This window comes from Drosophila simulans, chromosome 2L, assembly GCF_016746395.2.
Source record: "Drosophila simulans strain w501 chromosome 2L, Prin_Dsim_3.1, whole genome shotgun sequence".
NCBI classification, from domain to species: domain Eukaryota; kingdom Metazoa; phylum Arthropoda; class Insecta; order Diptera; family Drosophilidae; genus Drosophila; species Drosophila simulans.
This window is the reverse complement of record NC_052520.2, coordinates 15801778-15826833: the sequence shown is the minus strand read 5'-3', so window position 1 is coordinate 15826833 and position 25056 is coordinate 15801778. Positions and strand designations below refer to the sequence as shown.

The 25056-nt window shown below is 40.0% G+C and overlaps 1 protein-coding gene across 3 annotated transcripts in view; it reads right to left on the bottom strand.

Annotated features, from left to right (window-relative positions):
* The window catches only part of LOC6732483, a 32086-nt gene extending 7672 nt beyond the window's left edge, over positions 1-24414 (bottom strand). The window contains exons 1-2 of one of the 3 annotated variants that reach the window (XM_039294478.2): positions 24076-24414; positions 18072-18160 (exon numbers count right to left, since the gene is read on the bottom strand). In XM_039294478.2, the coding sequence (XP_039150412.1) occupies positions 18072-18135 (64 nt within the window). In that variant the 5' untranslated portion in view covers positions 18136-18160; positions 24076-24414. Of the gene's footprint in view, positions 1-18071; positions 18161-23637 lie in introns of all 3 variants that reach the window. The other 2 variants (XM_016180200.3, XM_016180199.3) reach the window with 2 other exon arrangements.
* Between the last annotated feature and the right edge of the window lie 642 nt (positions 24415-25056).

The window sequence follows — 25056 nt, the reverse complement described above, 5'->3', positions numbered from 1 at the left end:
CAAACATTTGTCACATATTTACAAACTCGGAGACAAAGTATTTTATTTTTTATGTCTAGGATAAACGCTTCACGGCAGTTATACGCTTAATGCAAATGTCAGATGGGATTTAAAAATGTATATGAGTATTTAAAAATCAATTTAGAACAAATAAATTTGTACTGTGTCCTTAAAACATATATAAAATATGATCACAATTTTCTCGCGGGGCTTTTACAACTGTCATGGACCACCGTAGATATGGAAACTCTCATTTTTATCCAATTACACAGCTCTCGGAACCCATTCCACCTATGTTCGAGTCAAGTTACCATTATAAAGCGATTTCCCCCGACTGCAACTCAATTCCCTTTCATTAGGTTAGCCCTTTCTTTTCTTGTTTCTCTGTCATTTGGCGCCTTTTGCCGTCTGTGGCTTCCATTTCATGCCACACTAAATAGACAAGGTTGCAACAATCCGGCAACAAATGAATGTCCAAACAAGCCAGCACGACCGTGGGAGGTGCCTTGTGAATCCCATCAAATAACTGTAATTGCAAAGTTTTTACAGCTAGACACGAGGAGTACGCCTATGAGGCCCCCGAGCCTCTGGCCACCAAGCGCTCGCAAGGACAATGCACATGCAACCCGTCCATTTGTCGGATGGCCGAGGTAACGGGGATGCGGGCGGTCCCGCAGGACTCCTCCGGAGGAGGTGGAACTACGTCCCCACAACGTGTGCAATAAATATGAATAACGAGCACAACGTGAGAGGCACACAAAGTAAAAACGAGACCGCACTAGGCATCGCAGTGTGGCAGTGAAAAGGCAGATTCAGCAGGGCATCACGGCCACCCTGGCCATCCTGCCCATGCTCTACTCCAAATCCTTGGAGAGCATCCAACCTCATTGTTGGCGACACGCGGCGGCAAATATTTGCTTCTGCCGCTGCCTTTTGTTTAAATCTTGTTTATGCAACATGCATGGCATATATTAAGAAGTGCCGACCAGACTCGAGTGTCAAGGAAATGTCCAGCAGCGCTCTGATTTACACCCGGGCAGCATTACACCACCATGTGGATCTGGAGATGGGAGTGCTCCAAGTGTCGCTTCGGTTAACAGATTGCTCTGCGGGTTGGTTACATTTGTGCAGGCCAAGGATTTCAGTTGGATTAGGCGACATCATATAATCGAATTGGATGGTGCACATGCATGGCTTTTGTGCACCTCCCTTTTCCAACTATTTTCCAAGGACCTGTGCCCCAGTTGAACGTAAGTCCGACTTTAACACTATGAATTCGAGAATTAATCGAGTTATATACAGTTAACTCATAAATTTTCATTTAGGAAAACATAAATGGTAAAATAAATACATAACTTTTTACCCATTAACCCGAAATCAACGAACAATAATATTTTTTTTTGACAAGAGTTATTTTTAAATTGCTCAAATATGACCCCATAAAAATATCATAAATACCAATTTATATTTTATTGGCTTTTCTTCACCTGCTGACTTTTTTGTAGAATGTTAACTTGAATTTTGTTCAGAATGAATTAAATTTCGACCTTAGAATATCCTTTCATAGCTCTCTGCTGTTGAAATTATGACACTTTCTGTCAAAGCATATTTCGGAAACTTACGGCCAGCTAATTGAAAAGAGCAAAACTATGCAGAAGTAAGCTGAAAGTTTGGCCAGGACTATGACCCCATCTAGCCCATAATTTCTCTTCCACATGAACTCCCAGTCCGAGAGCACAATTTGCCTGACTGACCACACAGTTTACACGAAGGAACCGGCAAGTAACTATTTAAGTATGAGTATCTTGGCCAAGTGAAGGAAAGTTTTCAAAGTACAAGTTTATGGAGCTTGGCTTTTGAGTAACACTTACTCCCATGCAACAGATGGGCCAAGACTGCAAACTGGCATTTTAATTTTCTATTAGCAGGAAACTTGGGGTTGTTCAGCACTTAGCCCCTCGACCTCTGAAATATCATGGGGATAACTGGCGCCAAATACATCATAATTTGGTCTGACATTATGTAAAATCCTATTTCGCTGAAACCCAATACGATTCCCAGCTTGCACTCCCCTTGTTTCTGGACCCATCCAGCACTATTAGTATCTCGACATTGTGCAGTCATTATTCAGTCAGATTTGACTGCCATCTGGGGTTATCAGCCTCCCGTTTCGAAAACAGAGGGAGGTTTATTCAGGCGGACTTGACGCCAACGCGTCGGGGATGTTGATGCTGATGCTCCTTCGTCCTTTGGGGGTGGCTTGAAAAATTGTTGACAATTTCAGCTTAATGCATTTTTATGTCACTTCTTCTGGTTTAGCGAAAATGAATGCTCCTGCTGTTGTTGTTTGTCCTGCACAAACACAAACACCAACACAGACCCACTCCGTCAGTCACAGGCACATGAGCTGTGGTCCTTGCAATCGCAGAACCACCAATTCTGACCAAGTCGCCTTTTCCCCTCTGCCGGATCGCTGGAGCCATTCAACGCCGACATCCAGGACTCAGTCTGTATCTGTGTCTGCGCCTGTCCTTTGTGTTGATTATGAAATTTAAGCACAAAAACCCGTGACAGTCTGGCCCGCCCTCCTTTTTTGTTTACGCTTAAAGAGTTGGCTTCGTGGTGTTTGGCTTTTAATGGCACATTTTCCACTTTTCGGTTGGCTTTTGGTGGATGCAACATTACAATTTAATGTCTTCCGTTCGGTAATTGAGAGCAAATTCGCTGAACGGTGCAACCAATGTGGAACCACAAAGGATTTCATATCTTCATCGTTAATATGTTGTGTTTAACATTATTAAAACAACGCATGTTTTGAAGATACAACGAACACTCCTAATACTTAGTAATTTCTTGACTTTTGAGTCCAGCTAATGCCTTCTAAATCTTAAAAATCAGATAAGAAATCCAACAAGTTTCAAGCAGTTCCTCTTAACAGCGCCAAGCCCAAAGCCAACTTAACATCCTTGGCCATTTATTTAAAAACTAAATAAGACAAGCATCGCTAAATCGCCAACTAAGCTCATAAAATCCCACGAACAAGTGCCCAAGTGTAAAGCAACGTGGGAAATGTTCAAGTACGAAAAAAAAGTATAAAAGGAATATAGATAGTTGGGCGGAACAAGGAGGTTGCAGGGTGAAAAGCTATGAAAAAGTGCAAGGATCAAACAGCTGAAAGTGTGGCACACTCGCATAGCTGGGCTAAATAATAAAAGAAAATAGGAAAAGTAAAAATGCTGGCCTCCGGAATGAGTCGAAAAATGGAGGACCCGGGTTTCATGTGGTGTCTGGTCTGCTTTTAAAGGTGGCTCCTTTCAAAAGCCCTCGCCTACCGTTTCTAATCTAACACCAGAAAATTGTGCAGGAATTTGTTGCAATGAGCTTTTTATTATCCTTTTTCGATCTCACTTGTGTGTATGTGTGGCTGGGTGAAATACCAGGTTTTCTCTTTTTTTTGATGATTTTTGCTCGCTTTTGCATTCATTTTCCAATGCGAAAGGCGAAAATTGCAGTGGAAGCATGTTTTTTCCTTGCACGGAGCACAGGTGGAAATTTATACTGTTACCGTGTTGCCACGCCCCCAAACACACATACTCTAGCATAGAGGGTGGTGCGCCCAGACGTTCAAATTATTTGAGGATTTGTTAAATTTTCCGGCTTTCTCTGCAATTTTTGTCCAGCAACCTATTTTATTTTTTACACAATTTGTCGCGGCAAGGCGGACAAAATGGGCCACACAAGTGTCTGTTAAATGGTCGTTTAGGCCGAGGGGAACTCTATTGGTGGACTGGGTGGGTTCAAGGTTTGGGTTTTGTATTTTTTCCGTTTCCAGTGCAAAAAGAGCTGCTGACTTGTTGACCTGTAAATAACTTGAGTTTAACGAAGAGATTAACGTTCCAGATTTGCTGGCGAAATTTTATACATTTTTTGTGAGCTCCTATTTCACGGGGAATGAAAAACGATTGGGTTTGTGAATGGGAAAAATGTGCAACACAGATTTGCGAGTTGTTGAATAGAATAAGTGAAGCTTTAGATTCGCCTAACAAGTTTAGATGGACGATATATGGCTGGACCTGGAACATTTTTCATTTCAGCTTGCAAGCCAAAAGCCATGCTTTATTTAAGTGTGCCACATATAAATTCTGTTTTTTTATTCAGAAACATTTATTAATTAATTCATTATTTTTCTTATCGCTTGTGTAGAATTTTATTTCTGTCCAAGCCATAAAACAGACAGTTATGCAAATACTAACCATTTATCAAATTACTCATAAATCTCTGCCCATGGAAAGTATTCCACATATCAGCAAAATAGAAACATTATCAAGCCACCCCCATGCCAGTTTATATATCTTTATTTTCTAATCTCACCCACTCAATGGACTTATCCAACCCCCGACGCACCCAAACATATCCAACCTCAGGACTAACCCTCCACTGCCTGAACTGAGTTCGCTTGTAAGACGGAGACACTGGAAGCACGCGTAATTTTTAATTTACCATGACATAAATCGTATAAAACTGTCAAAGTCACTAAAAGCACGAAGCAACAGCCTGTCCCTGCTGACTGCAGTGTCCTTTGTCCTGCGACCTCCTTCGGGGCACAAATTACGTCCCAAATACACAGAAGGGTGTCGAGAGTCAACAGAGGAGCTGTCGAAAAAAAGGTAGAGGGGCCAATGAAGCGACTTCAAAACAAAGGACCCCTCCTCTCACTAAACAGGATGTCGGCCGAGGACTCAGGACTCGGGACTCGAGCATTAATAAGTAAATCTCCAGCATGTGACGGCTATCAGTGGCACTTCCGCTTCCCAGGACCCCCTCGATGTATGTATGTAGTGTGTGTGTGTCCGCCCACTCGCAAGTAAACCGAAACCATTTATATTTTATCTTGGCCTTGTCGTCGGTTCATGTGGAGCAAACTTCTCTAAAGTTGCCAGCTACTGTGAAATGAAGTTGCCAGTGCTCAGAATCTGGGGAATTCCCTCTGACATGTTCGTGTGTGTGTGTATTGGGCGGAAGTTGCAATTCCTGCCCTCGATGCCTATAAATTTAACTTAGTCTTTTGCGGAACTGCTCCGCCAGCCGCTTCAGTGGCTTTTGTTGTTTTGTCATGTTTTGTTATCCTATTTGTCCGGGCCAAAAGCAAGTCCGGCCCGAAGTCCGGAGTCCAGAGCCCAGACCATCAGTTTCAACGTACATTTTGGCTTGACTTAACACTCTGGCTGTTGATTTTCGGTCGAGGATTGCATTAGTTTAATTAGCTGAACAAAGGTGACAGCATCCAAGATAGATGCGGTCAATTTATTTGGCCTGGCTTAAAAGCCGAAGCTATAAACTTTGTCACTTTGCTTGCATTTTTAATGCAACTTGAAATCGAAATACACGAGAACTTGGGTGAGATAATCGTTGTCTATAATATAAGAGTATGTAGAATTCGAATAATGAGGTTAACTTAAGGTTTATTTTAATTATATTGCTTGGCCTCACTTTTATTATAGATTAAAAAAAAAAGTAGTACACAAATACCCATTCAACTTGAAAATCTGTATGGGTGGACTATTAAGCCAACCTAATTCGACTATGCAGAGTCCTTTGGGTAAATAGCTACCCTTTTTCTGAAACTAAAATACTGTCAAGATGAATAGAGGGAAAAACGGCATTGGGGAGAGTAGTTCGACAGAACAGACTTGGATGGCATGTCTGCCGAAAACGCTGTGAGTGACATTATGATAACCCAATGACAGCTATTTGCCAAATCAGACATGTTGGCGGGAGGGAGGCTTTGTGTAAATCAATTGATTGGCAATGCGTTTTGATTGCCAGCCAAAATTTGGCCCGGACACGCGACGGGTGGGGGGAAGATTTGTGGCCGAGGGTGTATCGATTGGGTTTGGGTTTTTGTGCGAGAGGAAGGAAGGAAGGTTCCTCCCCTTTTAATATATTATTGCTCGACATGCACTCGGAATCGGGCTTTATTGTCTAGAAATCAGCAGGCAAGACAGTCAAGGGGGGGCTGCGATAAATCCAAATGAATTGAAATTGCAAATTAAAGCGGCTTGCGTTAATTTCTACTTGCCTGCTGCAGTTCAATGACACAAATAACCCGAATGGAAAAATCCAAACCAGAGTTTTCTCTACTGTCAAAGGGGATGTGGTAGAGGGCAATTTATTGAAAGACGAATTTCTGGCTCTGAGCTGACAGCCTTAATTCGCTTTGATTTCTTCAGCCTGGCGGGAAAACAAAATGTTCAATAAAAGTTTGTCATTCAAAATGGAGCGAAGATTTCCCATGAATGGCAACGAGTTAGGCCAAGTTGGCTCAGATATTTGCGTTTTCTTTGAAAATGAGTAATTAATTGCTTGATATTTATGAAGAAACTTTGAGCGCGTATTTTCTAATAATTATTTATTATGCAATACCACGAATAATTAGAACAATTTATTAGTTTATTTATTAAATTTATTACAGTTTTGTTTATAAGTTATTTATTTATTGTGAATTTAGCTAGTTATTTCCATGGCCTGTAATTATATTAATATTCATATGAGAAATGAGCAAATCAATCTGAAAATGTGCACTTATTGGCGCTCTTAGACTCGCCCACTTATAGCCACTCAACCGAGCCATGTTTTTGCGAAAGCTTTTGCAATATTCCCTTAGAAATATGCTTATCTTTCTGGATTATACATATCCTTTTTCCCCTGCGAATATCCTTCGTAAGTTGTTTCCTTCGTATTATGTTTTTCCTCTTGATTTATTTTAATATTTTATTATTTTCCTCGTTTGATGCAAAATGCATTCGATTTTTCTCTTCACTACACGGCCTTTAATATGCTTCTCTAAGTAGATTTACCCATACACATACAAATTAGAATTTTTCTTTTACTTATTCCTGACCTTACATAGCTTATATTAAAATGATGTAATTTCTCTGTGGTTTTTGTTGTATTTTTGTAAATGTATTAAAGCAAAATAAAGAGGTCATACGCTTTATTAAACTATATTAAGGTAGTAACCAAAAGGCTTAATTTATGACAGTTATGTTAAGCCAGGTTAGAGGTTATCACATTAATAACTTTTATATATGCCTTGCGATCTATAGCGGATAGATACAAGAAGCATTTGTGCAAATAATTCATTTATATTATTATTCGGCATAAAAAGTTTTTATTTTTTTTTTTGCCTTGACCCGAATGGGTAATGTCAAATGCACTTTTTCCCAGTGCCGCAATGAAAAGGGGGTCAAAGTTACCAGCAAATTAAACGCAAATTACCTGCCAGGAACACAATATCCAACTACCACACATATACATATATATACTTAGCTGCCTAGATATATGCATGCATCAAACATCAGGCAGTTTGACATTGCTTGGCCTACCAAATAAACGTGGCTCACCTGGTGTTTGGCCGGTTTGGTTGTTGGGTAGGGGTCTGTTTTTGGGGGGCCGGACAATTACCGTCGAAGCCAGGAGGCAGACACCGCAGAACAATAGTTTCCTGTTTCCTGAGTGCTAAAGTTTTCATATGTCTGCCCCATGGAACCTCACCATTCCCAATCCACCTTTTCCAATTTACCACCCACTGCCCACACGGTCAGACCTGCTATGCCTGTTCCATGGGGGGAAAATCGTGTGGTATTTCGTTTGCTCGCATGTTCGCAATATTACACGGTAGAAAACATTGGGTAACTAAAGTTAAAGTTTAAAAGTTTTCCTTATTTTATACTAAAAGCATGCATAACTTGAAATGCTTACTGCCTCCGAAACATCCTTAAATAAATTTACTTAATGTTATTTAGAATCCGAATGAAACGTATGACTTATACACAAATGAAAAGATTGGATAAATATATTTTATTTTGATGTATTGTTGTTAAAAGAATTACACCTTGCACTGAAGATTTACGTAGAGTGTAGAAGAAGCTTAGGCCACCTACTAGAACATTTTGAATGCAATTTTCACCTAGCTAGGGGATCTCCCTTCTAATCGCTCCTCACTCGCCGCCTTGACGTAATTACTAAATATTCTTGGCGCTTTCTCTGTCCTGGCTAGGACCTTTTTCCTGCACTCTCCTCCTTCATTTCTCTCGTCCTGCACACTGCGTTCTTTGTTACTTATTTTCTTATCGCCTCGGATTTGTGCCCGCAAAATGTTTCGTGAGCTTTTGTTTGGAATTTGGCTAGCTCGGCTTTCATTTTTCTTATTTGTCTGGATATGGGTTTTTCCTTCACGTCTCCTTTTGTTTTTCCTGTTTTTTTTTTTTTTTTTCTCAGCCGCCTGCGGTCTATTTTTGTTGGCATTCCCTAAGTACAAGCGTGTGCCATGTTTATTTTTAATTAATTTTCCCTAAGCAGTCTAAGACTTTGCCACGCCAAAATCTCCAGCAGGCCAAGCAGGGCAAACTCATAGCTGCTCTCGATTTAGTGCTTTCTTTTTTGCTTTTGTTAATTTTTGCAATTTTCTACTTAATTACCTAACGGGTTTTTTGAGTGGGAGCGCCAGTCTCCTCTGCCATTTGAGGCCACCCGCATAAATGTTAATTGCGGTAATTGCGAAAGACGAACAGAAGTTGCTAATTTTCTTGGAACTTGAATATACCACACAGTGCTAAACATAATAGTTAACAATTTTTCTGTCTTTCATACTGCGCTATTTTTTACTGAATTAAAGTGCTAGCGCACAGCCTTGTACAATTTATTGAGGTTTCGCTGCAATTAATTAAAACTTGTGCGATAAAAGCTTATGATTCATTGCACAGTGTCTGTGCCCAGCCAAAATTCTTGTCACATTCCGCTTAACCCTGGATTCAATTGCAGGACGCCGGAACGTTTCGCTAATCGTGCAAATTTCAAGCACAATTGAAGCCAGCTCAATTAAACCCACTGCCATGAAAAGGAGATGCAAAGGAAAGGGGAAGTCCTGTGGACTGGATTCCCCGGCCGAAAAAGCGCTCCACGATTTCGTTTGGCCGGCTCAAATTAAGTTGAAATTAGCCAGTTTTAAAGTATAATGAGCGTATAAATGATTAATTGTTTTTTTTCTTCTTCAGGAAATTGATAAGAGCAGGAGGGCGGACTGGGCAGACGCTTAATTAACTTTACTCTATTGACTGCGCGAATTAGTCTAATTGGTCACTTGTTAATCGACACCTGAGAGGTCGGGGCCCGTCAAGACGGTTTTTTTCTTGGTAAATATTCATTTGGAAAATCATTTTCAGTCCCTAGACTCACTTCGCTGCCCGACTATGGAATTATATTATCTTTTATCAACTCCCGAAAGCATTGTCAACAACAATTGAGACCGGTCTTTGGGGCATCTCAACGATTTGTCACAAAGCGATTTCTGCTTATTTTCACAATAATTCCATTTGTCCTTCTGATAGCAAACAACAACAAAAAAAACTTTTCCATTCTCTTTTTGAACAACCGCAAAGTTTCAATTACTTGAACTAATTTATTAATGTAGTTGAAATGTTATTCGGGGACTTGTATTTCTGGCTTTGGGATTTGGCATACTTTGCTGGATTTTTTATGCGGAGGATGGGTTAAGAATTCCTAAAGTTAAGGGTATAAGAAATTTTAGAAAAATTAATAGCATTAAATAGTTGGAATTTTGGTAAAGACAAAGGATGGAACTTTAAGATCTCTTTCCCATTTGAGGATCTTTAAGTGGATCCCAGCGAGTTAGTACTCATACATTGTATTATTTGAAAGCAGCTCAACATTATAATTTATTCACTGAACTCCTTTTTTCGCCAAATATATGGCTGTCATGACGGCTAATTGATGGCTAATTTAGTTGGACTTTAAGGCTTGCCCCTGTCGAGCTGTGGGAAATCAATTTGGCTTTAATTAGCATGCCAGGCATGCATGTGCTGGAAGCACTCATTTTACTGAGTGCCCAGAATAATAAAATGGCCAACTGTAGCTGCATAATTTTTGGCGTTAATTCAATTTAAACTTTTCGAAAGCAAACCGGAAGTTCGCCCCGTCCACGTCCACCCGGTGACCTTTTATATATTACATCGCCTCCGAAACTATATAGAAAATGCAAAACTCCAACGAAAATGTGTGCAACACATATTTGAAATATTTGACAAGCAAAGGAAAAACTTTGGCAGCGTATAAAAAGCGGAAATGCCGCGCCAATGGGATGGCAAGCAGGGCACTTTGACTCAGACATCAGTGGAAAACGCGTCTTGTCAGCCCGTCTATTGGCCGCCTCTTCCCCCATTTTGAAGTGCCCCTCCCGCTGCGAGCATAAATAATAAATATGGCGTGTAGTAAATGTAAATGCGCCGTGGAAATTCCATAAATTCAAAGGCCCAGCTGCGCATTCCCTTCATGACATTTAACACTTTGGCAAACAGCAGCCCGGCGATCGGCGATTCGGTGAGGCGGCAAGTTAGCAAGCCATTCAAATGCACTTGAGATTCCGGGAGCAACAGCTGTGTCCTTTCGAGGACGAAACAGAAAGGATTTCCGTCAGCGATGCCAACGTGACGTGATTGGCACGGACAGCTGTCGGATAAATATTAGTTGGGACTAATCTAAAATGATGCATAATGATGCATGATAAGAATGCAAAGTGATTAATGATGCTAATCCAATATCGTAAAACGTGTTCAGACTTTTTGAGCTAGTTAGACACAAGTTAGAACATCTGTCCAAACGAAATATATTATATATTATAACAACCTGAATTCCCTTAACGGGTTTTCACATTTTTGAATACACAAACGTATATATCAAATTTATGTTTATGTTTATTCTAAGTATAATTTCACCAACAGCTGTGCCTTCTAAAATATTTTTTAATGATATTTTTTTTACAAATAATTACATTTTACATTTAAATTGGCCCAATTTTGGATGTCCCCTCACGATGCCATCTCCGTCGCGTCTAATGGAACTTCGCTGACTGGTTGGCGTGCGAAGGCGCCAAATCCAAATTAAATAAGATTTGTTTGGCTGCCGTTCAAAGATGCCGAAACGGCATTTCTCCTCGGCTCAGTTCAGTTCAGTTCAGGTCAGGTCAGGTCCTTCTGGCCACCCGCAGAATGTCTTTGCCACATCCTTGGCCCTCCGGCTTTAACTTTCGTTGATGGCACCGACCCGATGCCGCGCATTTTAATGAGTATAAAACACAGCCCGTTCGAGTTTGGGGCGTGAGATGTCGGATTGTTTGCCAACAAACATGCGTCAAGTTCAAGTTGGCGTGTGAAAGGCAAGAAACCGCCTCTGTCAGAGCAAAAAAAAAAAAAAAAAATCAAATAAAATCAGTAGGAAGCATACACAAGAAAGGGACAAAAGTTTTTATCATGACGTCTTGGCCTTAATTTCGAGTTTCAGTCTCGGCTTTCGAGGTTTTTGGTGTCGGCCACATTGTGTCGCTTCGAATTGTTTGTGGGGCGGGGCGCAAGAAAAATGTGTTTAGAATGCGGAAAACTTGTTGAAAATTGAGTTTTGTGTGAAGTTATATTCATTGATTTGCGGCTTCATGTGGGTGGCTGGCTGCGGTTTCTTGGCGGAGAACTTGTGGAATGAAGTAGGAAGTGTGGTCGCAATTTGGAAAATATGACAAAAGTTATGCAGCTTATACAGTTTGTTTGTCTAAATAGTTTACAACTCAATTAAATGTTTTTATAAATAACTGATGCCCCTACTAAATTTTAAATTATATTTTCTTATTTTCACTTCAGCTCAGCTACTCAGCTTAAATGAATACACCCTTTGCCAATAACAATAAAGTATGGTATCAATTAAATTGACAGTAATTCTTGGAGCTCACTTGCCACACTTTTCGATAAATCGAGCCAAGCCCCGACTCCACCGGAATGTCAATTGCAATTGGCGAATGCCAGAACTCCGGAAAGTTTCCCTGTGACCCGCCAGTGCCATTCGATACGTACGTGTTTATTGGAAACCCCGTTGCACGTTCATTATTTGAGGTCACAACAATAGTGAAAGCATCCGCCACTACGAAATGTGCAATAATTTTTAGCTGTACAACTTTTGTTAGCAACGAAGCCCAAGCATGTCGACAAAACGACATGGAGATGGCATTGGAAGTGGGAATTTTTTAATCAATAACTTTGATTACTTTCCTAGTTGTCGCAGCAATTACGATGTGTTTTGCAGAGGAAGGGGCAGGGAATGCTGTCAAGTTTATTAATTTGCCACTCGGGCGTTGTTGTTTTGTTGCAGTGTCTCGTAAATTGTTTAATGGCAAGTATTCATGGAAAACGCTTTCATTAAGTTTTTATGTCTGCAGGTGAAAGGCATGAGGTCGAAGGTGAAAGGTTCGGGTCACGTATTCTGCCGTTTGTTGATTGCCCCGACTCGGGAACGCCAGTAGTTGCACATGTGAAGGCGATATGGCCATTAAATATGCAGCACCACCTCTTCGCGCCCGAATCCGGGACCCTTTTCGCTCTCAGGGTTATGAATTGCAATGCATTTCGTAGTGGCAGTCAAAAAGGGGCAGCTTCCGAAGGAATTTACCTGCAACTCCAGGCTCAGGGCAATGAAGAGAGTGAAAAGTCTTTGTTTGCAACAAAACTCGCTGCAAAATATTATGTAAAACAATTTAGTATTTATTGAAAGTCAAGTTAAAGCTTCTTGTGAGCAGAAACACTTCTGGGACACGAACCCTTGACCCACTTAACAGAGTCCAAGTTAAATCAATCAGTTAGTGAATTGCCCCAAAAACCTACACAATGCAACCATTATTTATGAAATTCCTCAAATGCAACTCAATGCAAATTTACACCGGAAACGATGAAATACTACACAAACCCCATTCGTTACAATTTGGTTTATTGTTTCGAATAGGGGAAAGGTCATAATTTAATTAAAATTTCGCCTGTAGGCGTAATTTTACTTTATAATCCGTTTTTGTAAAGCCCGACTGGGCGGTAAAAATGGGCCGTGGCACGTGGGCGGCTTAGTGGCATGCTGCATAATGGAGGTGAAAATTGTTGTCTCTACGCCCCAGTTTGTGTTCATATGCAGCGCTTTGGTGTTATGCGCCAGCCATTTTGCCCACGTTGATATTAATAACGATTATTAACTATTTGCAAGCATGGCAAGGAACAGGATCGGGCAACAGCAACAACAACAATAGCAACAGCAACAGCAACACTAACACCAACAATAACAGCACAGGATATAATGGCTGGCATACATGCGTATATTAAAATTCTCGAGCATGCAAATCTGTCGCGAGCCCGAGGGCAATCCAGATAATTAGTGTGTTTTAAAAACAATAACGTGCCGCAGGGGTCTTAAATATGATTTATATAATGTCCTTTATGAACTCGCCCCTTTAAAATTCGCTCTCGGATACATGGGTGAAGTTCAAGGGCTTATTATCGTCTTATCTCTACTGGTATTTGGTATAAAATTACAGGATTTTAAATATAAAATTCAGTTTATATGATAGGATTATAAGCGGGCTTAGTTACATACAGATTTATTAACTAATTATTAAACCTAGTCCAGAAAATTAGACCTCTACAAACATAAATTACACTAATTGCATGACTAGCGCATTCAATTCTATTTGTAATGCTAAAAATTTTAATTAAAGGATATTGTTCCCAAAACAAAGATGATGACGAAATGATTCGCATTTCTAGTTTTTCCAGATAACTACGATAAAATTAGGAAACATTTTAGTAGCCAACAGCTGCATTGGCATTCCAGCTGCATTTTGTCAAACTAACACATCGTTTTCCGGTGCATAGTTGGGATCCCAGGCCCCAACCGATGCCAATGACCGGGGTCAGATGGGAACCCTAATGGTCGCACGGGGCACGCACTCGCACACAGGCGAGATTGTTTCCTGTTATTATGCAAATTTCTTCATGGCTCACCCGCAGGCACATGCCATGGAAATAGTTTTCCTTTTCGAGGGTTTGCATCCCCGAATTGACCTTACCAGAGCAATTAAGCCGCTTAACCCATGGCTGCAGCCATATTTTGCAGCCCCTCTTTCGATGGGACGTCGCCATAAAAATTGTTAAGCTTCATCCCATCCGCTTGACAACGAAAACGAAGCGAAAATGAAAAATAAAATGGCCAAAAACATTTGGCCGTTACAGCTGCAGTTTGTCAGTCGTGGCTAAAGCTTCAATTTGTTTCCTCATCCCCGCCCCTTCTCCACGGTTTTGGACCGCTTTTTTGCTCTTAGCCGAATCGAGATTTTCATGCATTTTATGTAACGATCCAACCACCTTCCTACCAACGCCCCACACAGGTTCCTGCATCAATAATAGTTGTTTGGGGGCTTCCATAGGTGCACTGGGGGAAAAAACTCAATCTCAATTTGAATGCAACATTTTTGCATAAAAAGGATGTATTTTTCTACATAACTTGTTCTTGTAAATGAGCCATTAGAACTAATATAAGATATCAGATTTAATGTAAACGATCTATTATTAATAATCGTTAAATCTTAAGTTTGATGATTTCCGTTTGGTTTCCGTGTGTTTGTTGGTTTCGTATACTCTCGTTTTTCGTTTCGTTTTGACTGTGATTTTTTTGTAAACGAGGACTCAAAATCGAAATTCCTAACACTCTGGCAGAGCTGAGCTTATTCATATTTTTTGCCGTTCCCCTCGTCCATTGATTTGCCTGTTAGTTTTAAGTATGCCAAGCGAAAGGAGAAGCCGAGTCAAGCATCCTTTAAGGGGGGAAAACCGAGCGGTGGCCCGTCTCGAGTGGAAAAGTGGTTGGCGAGATGACATCGGATCAGGAATTCTACGCCACGAAATGCACTGTAATTGGTTCGATAATATATACAGGAATTGATTTTCCAACCAAAGAGGTTGCCTCGATTGAGCTTTAATTAAAGACAGTGCGAAGCTGCCACTTGAAGCGTTTGTGTTCTGTGTGCTGTTGTTGTAGAGAAGCGATTAATTGATTTCTTGAATTGAAATTAAGGTATTTTAATGGCATCAGCAGGATTAAATTGAGAGGACACGAGATATTAAATAAATCCAAATGCTGCAGGATATGGGGTATTCAATTAATATTAATCGTTAATATACATTTTCCCCAAGCTGATCAATCACAATTTATTGTTCTCCCTTGACTAATGGGCAAAGTAGTATGACTCTAGTAACCCCAATAGAAGAAAATCAATAAAGTCTGGGAAAGCCACACCTTTCCATTTAGCTGACCTTCCGAACCCTTGCAATTTAAATCACATTTGCGGCTAATACAAATTACAACCTATTGCGCCCAATAGTCACTAATTTCACCCACCAACCAACGGCAAGTTCTGAGAAAGCCACAAATAAATGACAATTTCCCCAAACATTAAGACATTAACGCGAGTTTTGAAACAAACAGAAATGGAAATAATATTGTCACAAATTTGCAAGCACTCTCGGCATGTGGTTATTAAAAGTAAATCAAGTGCACGGCCGATTTACGTAGCCCCAGACTAATTAGCCACTTGTGTACTACTAAGCCCGGTACTCAGCCACGAAGGGGAACTGAATCCCCCACCTGAAACCTCTAAAACGCTTGTACAAAAACATTTTGCTGTTTCCCCGATTGTTGTGCGTGTTGGAGATTTTTATCAGGGCCCGTGAATTGTGGGTGCTCTGGGAGCTCTGTTCTGTGGGTGGTTCTGAAGGTCCCCGATGTGTGGTACAATGTCGTCGTCGTCTACAGCGAGTGCACTTGGGCCCGGCTCGATAATGGCAGGTTAATAAACGTTTTTGTGCGACACTGAACGTATGGCCAGACGCAGACGACGCAGGTGTGGGCAGAGTTTTGTCCTTCGTCCTTTTTGCATGGCTAATGTCCTACCCCCCACCGCCCACCGAAGGCTCAAGCGAAACACGTGGGCGGTCTGGTCTATCGATGCACGGCTTGTGTGCACTGAATCACGGTTCAATGGGGCTTATGTTTGAAAATACGAAGAAGGCTTTCGGCGAGTCCAAGCTAAGGACAATAAATGGTCATCAACCTTTGTGATTACGAATAAAGTAGAGAGCTTTATAAACTCATTTGCAAAACACAGATTAAATTCTCATATATATAGTATTAAACTCATACTTCAACATTTATATCGAAATAAAAGAGAGATAAGTTGAAGTTTCCGAAGTAATGCCTTAAAAAGATTCTAAATAACTATGAATAAGATTTTTTTTGTTTTGCATAAAGTATGTCATATGCAGGTTCTATTTTTGGCAACAAATATAATAATATTTGGGTAACGTGTACATTTATGTTTCTTTGCTGACTATTTTTACCTTTATCATTCTTAGTCTAACTTTTGTAATCCCATTTTTACACAGCTTAAAGCTGGCGTTATTTTGTCTACAGCCTGCAGGGAAAATAGGGAAAGCTAAGCCAGACAGTCACTTGTCACAGCATCCACAGCCTACACACAAGTAGTGGGACATACTACTAAATAATGCCCAAAAAGGTATGCTACACGAAACAAATGCCAGGCACGTTGGAGGCATTTATCAAGAGTCCTCGCATACACCTACAGATGTCGTGTGGCAGCGAGGAGCTGGGTAACGGGAATGGATGGAGCTGTGGAAAAGGATAACAGGCCCAAATCCAGATCGCTCCGAGTGACAAAGAGTCGAAAATTTCAGTCACGCGAAGGGCTTAAATGTCGTTTGATGTATTCGCCGTCATTTAAGTTTCTGTTGATGTGGAGTGGGCGATGGATATAGTTATATATATTGAAGAAAAATCAACTGTCAGACCCCGGTTTTGGCCCATAGAGAAATGCCTACGACTTGGGCCAAAGGCAAATGCGTTTGTGTGATACATTCGCCGCTTCATTGACATGTGTCCTGGCAGTCTGCTCCTGGAAGCGATTGACTGGGCCGAAGATGCAGATAGGACTCGAATCTGCGGAGCACGTCCAAGGGTTAAGGCCAGGTGAATGGCAGTGGTGGCAGCAACTTGTGTGATTTATTGAATAAATCAGTTTGGATGCCTTCTTCTCCCAGCAGATGCTGAAATATTTATGTGTACGTTCGTTCGACTGTGCGTGCGGTTCCTGAAATTTATGTGCGATGGTAAATAAAATGAGACCTCCAACGGCGGCGAAAGCCGCAAAGACGAGGCAATAAAAATTTGAAGTGTGTGTAAAGCGCGGCCAGATATAATCCCATATAGTAGGTATGTTTGCTCGAAGAGCAGAAGACGATGACAGCATGAGTTATTGGCTTAAAGTATTGAGTTTTGAATGTGGCCGCGCTCTAAATCAAATTTTAGAGTTATGTGGTGGCGCATGAGCTCATAGTGTGTTTGTGCAAATTATTAGCATAATTTATGCTTCATTTTTTTGCACAGTTAAATATTGATAAATATTCCGGTTATTTCGTATGCATGTGTAATTTAAATGCGCACAGGTCTGAAACGGATTTTGGAAATTAAATCGCCGTAAATTAAGTTTCCGTTTGTTAGTTGAATGAACTGTAGTATAGATTCAGTTTCACAACCTCCGTCAAAGAGGCTTACTTTTTATATCCACTAATCTCGTATTCATTCTCGACTTAACTACAATTAGGGCTATTAAACGAGTTTCAATGAAATATTCATATCGATTTTCATGAAATAAATTTAAACCGTTCTATATTAGCGTAGTGTCATAAGTTCGAATCAGCCTCATTTCTATGACATCAAATTTAATCAGAACTAATTATCATTCGGGCTGTAAATCATGATTCACGGGGTGAAATTAAAAACCAAGTTAATGCCCATACATGTTTAATTTTTTTTGTCTTTCTCCATCATAATTGCATTTCAATGTTTCCCATCAATTAAATTTAATAATTTCAAATTTTTTTAACACAAGTTTTTCCATAAGAAGAGCATTGTTCTGTGTTATATGAAATTAATTTTAACTTATTATATTGATTGAAATTATTTAAAAAAGCTATAATACTGTGAATACACCGCTGCGCTTCAAATCTCAGCTTGACATAAACGAGGAAATTGCTGTTAACAGATTTTCATTTTATATGTAAACATTTGTAGGTAAATTTGCCTATTTGTCTATTACAAATAATGTGAAATCTACTTACCTAATGTGATTGCCAGAAGTATTGTGGTCAATGCCGTTTGATAGGCATTCTGTGGAAACCGCATGTTGCTAGTTTATATCGTATGGTATCTGAAATGAGGACGGTGTGATTTGAATTTCGTAGGGTAAGGATAATTTTAAAAGTATTGATTGCTAGGTCTTAATAAACAAAAATGTAGTTTTCTTACCAGAAAAAAGGTACGAAAAAAGACGTACTTTTTCTTTAAAAATTGAAAACTAATGGGTAGTGAAATTTTAAGCCATTTGATGCCTTAAGACCCAACCGCAAAATGCCGAAATGTGGCCAGACAACAACATCGGTTCTTAATGCGTTAAACTTTGCCTGCAACACGTAACTCTCGTTGGCCAATGCAACCAACTGGGCCGACTGCTTTCCGTGGGGCAGGTGTTGCAAAGTGAGTTTCTTATAGTCACTACTTTGGCCGAAAGTATTGAAAGCAATTTCGTAATCAGAAGGAAAGGAACCGGGGGAAACTGTATAAAGTAATAACTATAAAGAAAACTGCAGCGATTTTCCTCGTCCCACACATATACATACATAGCCAAAAAGTCTGAGTGAAAAGTTTGCCATTAACGGTGATGGGGATGGGGATGTGTCCGAAAAACACATTGTTGTCTAACTGCACATCAAATGCTGCTGCCTTCGAGACTGTGAGCATAGCATTTTTCCATAAATTCTTGGCTCTTTTTTCGGAGCGCATTTCAAGTTGAAAATCGGATTATAATAATCCCCTGGCCGAGGGATTCGATGGAGGAACTTTAACAAGTTGTAATCTTTTATGGCAGCAAATTGTATTACAGTATCGGGCCAAAAAAGTCAGGCCAAGGAGATCTCGTATGCGAGTATCCTGTGCTGCTCACATGGCCCAAAGACTCCACCAAATGGCCATTCTGTGTACACTCCATTAACTTTGCAGGACCCTGTCTTAATTGCTTTGGCTTCATTAAGGTCAGCACAAAACTAACCCAGAAAGGCGGAGAATTGGGTAAAAACTTTCAACTTTTTAATTTATGCATTGACAAACTGAAACGACGGAGTGCGACAAACAAAAGGGGCCAAGTCTGCTACCAATGCGATAAGCCGCAAACTGCACTTCCAGACGTTCTGGCCCCTTTTCCTTTTCTCTATTTCAGCAGACAAGAAAACCGAAAAGAAGGATATAATAAAAATCAGCTGCCCTTAAACCCCTGTGCCGCTCGTTAATTGCATCTGGAGGAAAGTTAACTAACGAAGTGAAGGAAACAGATTCTTAGTCCCCATTTTCGCATTCCATTGGAAACGAATTTAATCGGGAGTCTGAATGAGCTTAACGATTTTCCGGACTTGGAAAAATGCAAAATGTAAATGAGTGCGGAAATAAAAAATATATTTAATATTTTAATATCCCTTTTGTAGCATAATTTGTTTACTTACATATTTATCAAAAATTTGGTTACAATCGCCAAAAGTTGGTAAGATAAAAAGTCAATTACTTCATTTCATACAATGCAATATCGAGCAGAAGATTTTGATTTTTCATTTCAAAAGTGAAGTATATAAATTCTGAAAGAGTCATGCAATCACAATAATCCTGCTTCCTTCATTTAGAGCAATTTGCAAAACAATCATTGCAATAAATATGTCCAGTCATCCCTAACAATTGCCATGACATCTGCTGCTGTTGAGTCTGTTGCCTTTCACAGATTGCTCGATTACCAAACAACTAGGAACAACGATTACAATGGCAAGTAAATACATTTTTAAAACCACCAAGATAGATTGCTGGGCAATGCAAGCTAAATCAAAATGGGTTTGCTGAGAGGAAGGGACCGATTAAACCGCTTTAAGCCTTCAAAGGCATAAGGCAAGGCCCACACACACAGATGGCGATGGAGTTGCACAGAACTTGTGAAAATTGGTAAACAATTTATGTGGTCAAATAAAATTGCACCGAAGTGAAGCAATGCAGGAACAGAAAAGCCAGACACCACAACAGGAGCAGAAACAAATTTATGACCGCTCAGTCCAATACCAGAAAACTCGCAAAACTTCCGCCACAGAAAGAGGAATATTTTGCAATATGGGCAGAGGCGCAGTTGCTAAATAATTGCGAGTACACGATATTTTGCTATAGAATTTATATCCTATTTTGAAATTAAATGAATTATATAAATGTATTTTTTATAAGAATATGCTGATTAAAAGAAGCACATATAAGTTCATGCTCCATAAGTTATATAAAAACATAAACGCCGTGGTAGTGGCCCCCGATATTCTCCTTCATAATTTTCCTGCCCACGCTCCTGGGCATCGGCAATAACTGCATGATGCAGATACCAAAAACCCAGGAGAAGCCCGAAAACTGAAGTGAGTTTGTAGGACGAAAGAGAGGGACCATTCAAGGATATAAATTACATGCTTAGCTACTCGTAGTTTCCCTATCCCGATGCGCCCGCTCATATGCAAAAGTTTTTCCCCATTTCTTTTTTTTTTTTGTGCAGTTTTGGATTTTTGTTGCAGAGATTATGAAATAAATTTCCACATGCCACAACATTTTCGCAGCCGCAAAGGAACAACAAATATGCTAGGTACAGATACTTCTCCTACCCCTGGCAAATGTTGCACTTGAGATGCGCCTTTAGCGCCAAAAAGTAGAAAAAGGGGCCCTGGATTACACACACACTGCCGCAGTCGAGGGAGCCACTCGAGATCCTTGAAATTGGAGAACTAGTGGCTATGCCAATAACAACAATGGATTTGCATATGAGATATTTTTCAATAGCCCCAAGGTCTTGTGTACCCCCATGTTTTCGTATTTGTTGGGGCGAAGTTTGAGTCGGTGCAAGATTTGTGATGCGGCGGAAAAAAATTTGTTCATTCCGACAGTAAAAAATTTGTAAAGTTCTATCCATCCATATATCACAAGAGATAAGAATTAAAATTGGGAATGGTGCAAAAGTTTTTCGCGAGAAGTCAGCCTGCTTTTAAAATTTGACGGAAATCTCCAGTCTCTTTAAAGTTTGATTCCAAGAAATTGGCACATAAAGGAATAGTTCTTTGGTTTTTCTTGTCTCTCGCAAATTATAAAATTTATATATATAATATATCATGTTCTACTTTAATAAAGAAAATCATTTTGTTCAAAACTGTATAAGTTATGATATAACCTTTAATCAAAATTCATATTTACAAATGATAAGGTAAGGAGTTGAATTTATTGTTCCATTTTAAATTCCAATATATTTCTTAACAGAAAGTTAATAAATAAAATCGGGGCATGATTGGATAAACATTTAATTATCCAATAAATATTAAATGCCAGGCAGAAACCAAGACTAATTCAGTTATGCCAATACTAATTGAATAAATCCTTGGCCATTTAACCAGCTTTTGTAGATCAAAGCTCAAGTGGGATAACGAAGCCATAAATTTGCGAGCAAATTCCTTTAGGATTAGCACAACTCATTGGTTGAGTATACACGCACATAATCAGCTTAAACAAATAAGTGAAAACTAATAAGAAAACAGAATTTCGGGGCACTTGCCGAAAAACTAATTAACACCCACGCCTAGTTAAGTTCCTCTTTCGGATTTTCGCCTGTATTTCGGAGTGCCTCCGCTCAGCGTTCTTTTTCATAAGCCACAGCACTTGCAGCAGCACCAAATTGTTAAAAAAAACAACGAAAATAAAAGAGCCAGGCTATAAGAGAAATACCTGGTCGAGAGAAGAATGCGACACCGTTGCAGGTGGCAGTAAAAAATGGCTGAAATTTCTCCAGCTCAACAGAGAACTGGCGAAAGGAGCCGCCGGTCATCCGAGGCTCAGATCAGGACACAGCTCATTAAACGCCGGCCACAGTTTACCTCTCTCGACGGATATTACACGGTTAAAATATAATACGAAGAGCTGTCACAAGGATTCCGCACCATTTATCAATGCCAATATTATGCTGTCAGTTTTATTTGAATGAAAACTATGACGATTTTCAAAATTCAAACCAAGCGCCAGAAAGTTTGGTGAACACATTGTGCTATTGAAAAGGATTTGATTTTGGTTAGAATTTATAATCTCTGGCCACATTTTTGAGCTTATGCATGTAAAATAATACGAATCCAAAAGGAAGCTCATTATACTGAAACTTTGGTAATGGGTGACAAACTACACGAAAATAAGCTAGTAAAATAACTCGAAAATGTTTATATTTCCCTTTAGTAATGACTTATGATAAAAGTTTCGTAGATTTCTGGAAAAGTATGACATAAAGTTCATACGAATTTTATATTCCTTCTCATTAAAGAAGCACTTTTCTTTTAGGAGCGTTAGTCAAAATGTGTAATAACTTCTTTTGACAGATTTATATATTTTTAACTCTAAAAAGTTTGTTTTTTTACAGTGTGCTTCTGTTTGCTTGGTCCTATTGTTATTTTTAAGCCGGTCGCAGGATAATCCGAAAAGGCTGGCGACGACTTAATGTGCCCCTTGGCTGTGCTAAATAGCTTTCATTATTTACCTTATTCTCCCATAAAGCGTGCGAAAAAGTTTGGTCCGAGCCATTTTTACAGAGCTGTGGAAACTCAACAGCAAAAACAGAGCAGGATATGGAAAACTGCAGAGATAGACTGGGAAATAAATGTTCCTGCTCGACTGGTTAAAGGTTTTCTCGTTTTGTTTTGGAACTTTTTCGACTCAGCTGCTTGTGGACACTTGCCAGCACTTTTCTTCGTCCTTCGCCTTTTCGCCCTCCTCCTCCTCCTCCGGCAGCAATAAATCATTTCACATATCAATCAGTCAATCAAATAAATGTTTGACTGCCGCCCAACTGACTGCCCCTCCCTCATCCGATATTGATTGTCCCACTAAATACAATTTTTGCCTAGTCAGTGGGTTGCCCGAAAGTGAGGATGAAAACTCTGCCAGGCAGTTGACATTTTCCATCAACAAAAAATGGGCAAATCGAAGCAGCTAGGGCTGAGCCCAAGACATTGTTGCCTAGTTCGCCGGCAACTATGGGAAATGTTTACCAAAAAAGGATGAGCCCGAGGTCCCTGAGACACGCTCCCTGGCAATTGACAAGTTTTGTTTGCCTGTTGGATGAGACGGGCACGCCCTTCTGTACATCTTCCGGCTTATCTTCCGCTGGCTGGGATGTGAAAGGATACCCCGGAATCCTCAAATTGCCTTGCCAGGAGCAGGGACATGGTGCATCAAAATTAAACGTCGCAGATTGCGATATATGAAATTACAGAAGCGCAGAGGATGTTTCAAAGTTCGTGGAAGGTTGATGCTTTCGCTGAACTGGCTTATGAGCTGTTACTCAAACGTTGTTTGCATGCCCCTGAAGATAATATTCTCAATTACAAACTTTATTAACTTTTTTCCTACAATTCTGTTGTGAAGCAGCATTAAAATATTAGTTTTTCAATTTCAAATGTAAAAAAAAACTTGTTTGCCTTAAAATACCGTTTAAAATTTAGTCTAAATATTGGTAATAATATCCCAATACCCTTCCTGACATCATATCCCAAAGCATCAGCTTATGTCAAAAAGATTATAATGTATTCCTACCTTCAGGTTATTTGCGTTAGTTTTCTCTCTTATTATTTTCTTGTACTTTCAATGCAACTGGCTAGTCATATTTCACATGTGAGTATGGGGTTTTGTTTTTTGCCTTTTGGTTCTCTCGCTGCGCACAATTTGGCAAACAATTTTATTTTATGCAATTTTCGGTTGATTTATCAGAGAATCCTTTAAGGCGCACCGAGCAAGTATCCTGTGTGTCCTGGCGAATGGGGATTTGGTTGTTGGCTTTGGCTGCGTGGCTTCTTGTTGCTCCTTTTTGTGCCCGCCTAAGCCGTTCGCTTCGCCCGATTCTGCTCCTTCCTCGTTCCTTATCTCATTTCGCGTATCACGGAACTCGTTAAAATCACCTTAGAACACGTGACTGCACAAACACACTCGCACTCACACACACATGCCCTGGTGGCGAAGAAGCAACAGCCTTACCCGCACACACACAGCTTGGGACTATCGCAGATCCTTCGTCGGATCCTTTCCCCCTATTTTCCGCCTTCTGTTTTTGGTAAATGCTATGTCAGAAACACAAAAACTGCATCTCGCACACACGCACGCCACAGCAAAAACAGGGTTCAGTCCTGCGGTTTCAGTGCAGTTCAACAATTTTTTTTAACAATTTTTTCTGTTATTTCCGATGCTCGTAATACTGCGAAAATTGAAATGATGATCTACGCACGTCCTCACGCAAGGACAACGCAATGTAAACTGCAGCAGGAGTCGAAGGATTCGCGACACTGCGAGTCCTGTGCACAGATTTCCCAATTGGCGAATGGCCAACGAAGATGGTTCGGAAAATCCGACGTCCTTCATCGGAAAATCACGAATGGAAAAGCGAGGAGAGAGAGAGAGAGCACCCATGTGGTGGGTTTCTTATCCATAAATGCTTATGTTGCTACCACTGCTTGGTTCCCCTACCACTGCTTGATTTCCCCTTTGCACTGCTTTGACCTTGCCTGAACTGCTTAGCTTTAACTGCTTGATTGTACTCACCACTACTTCCCCTTTTAACAGCAACACACTGTGAACAAAATATAAAAACCAAATGTAAAAATATGATAAAATTTTATATGCCTTAAATTCTTTAAAATATGTTATAGGATTTCGGGAGGTTAGTTTGCCTAAATAAACATATATTTGAGAAAATAATACTTCTTATTGAGTGATTGTTCGAAAAAAGTTTAAGAAAAGTTAAGTTAACGTTGGTAAGATAATTTTCAACTTCTTTTAAAAGAAATAAATAAAATATATTTTACCCTTTACTGTTTTTGAAATGCCAAGGAAACACATACTTAAATTATACTTATGGCCACTTAACTATGTACTCCCATTACACACCTCTTCCTTTACTTAAAATGGGACCAGCATTGACTGGCGACTCTCGGGCTGGTCAGTGACTCCACTTGGGGTCCA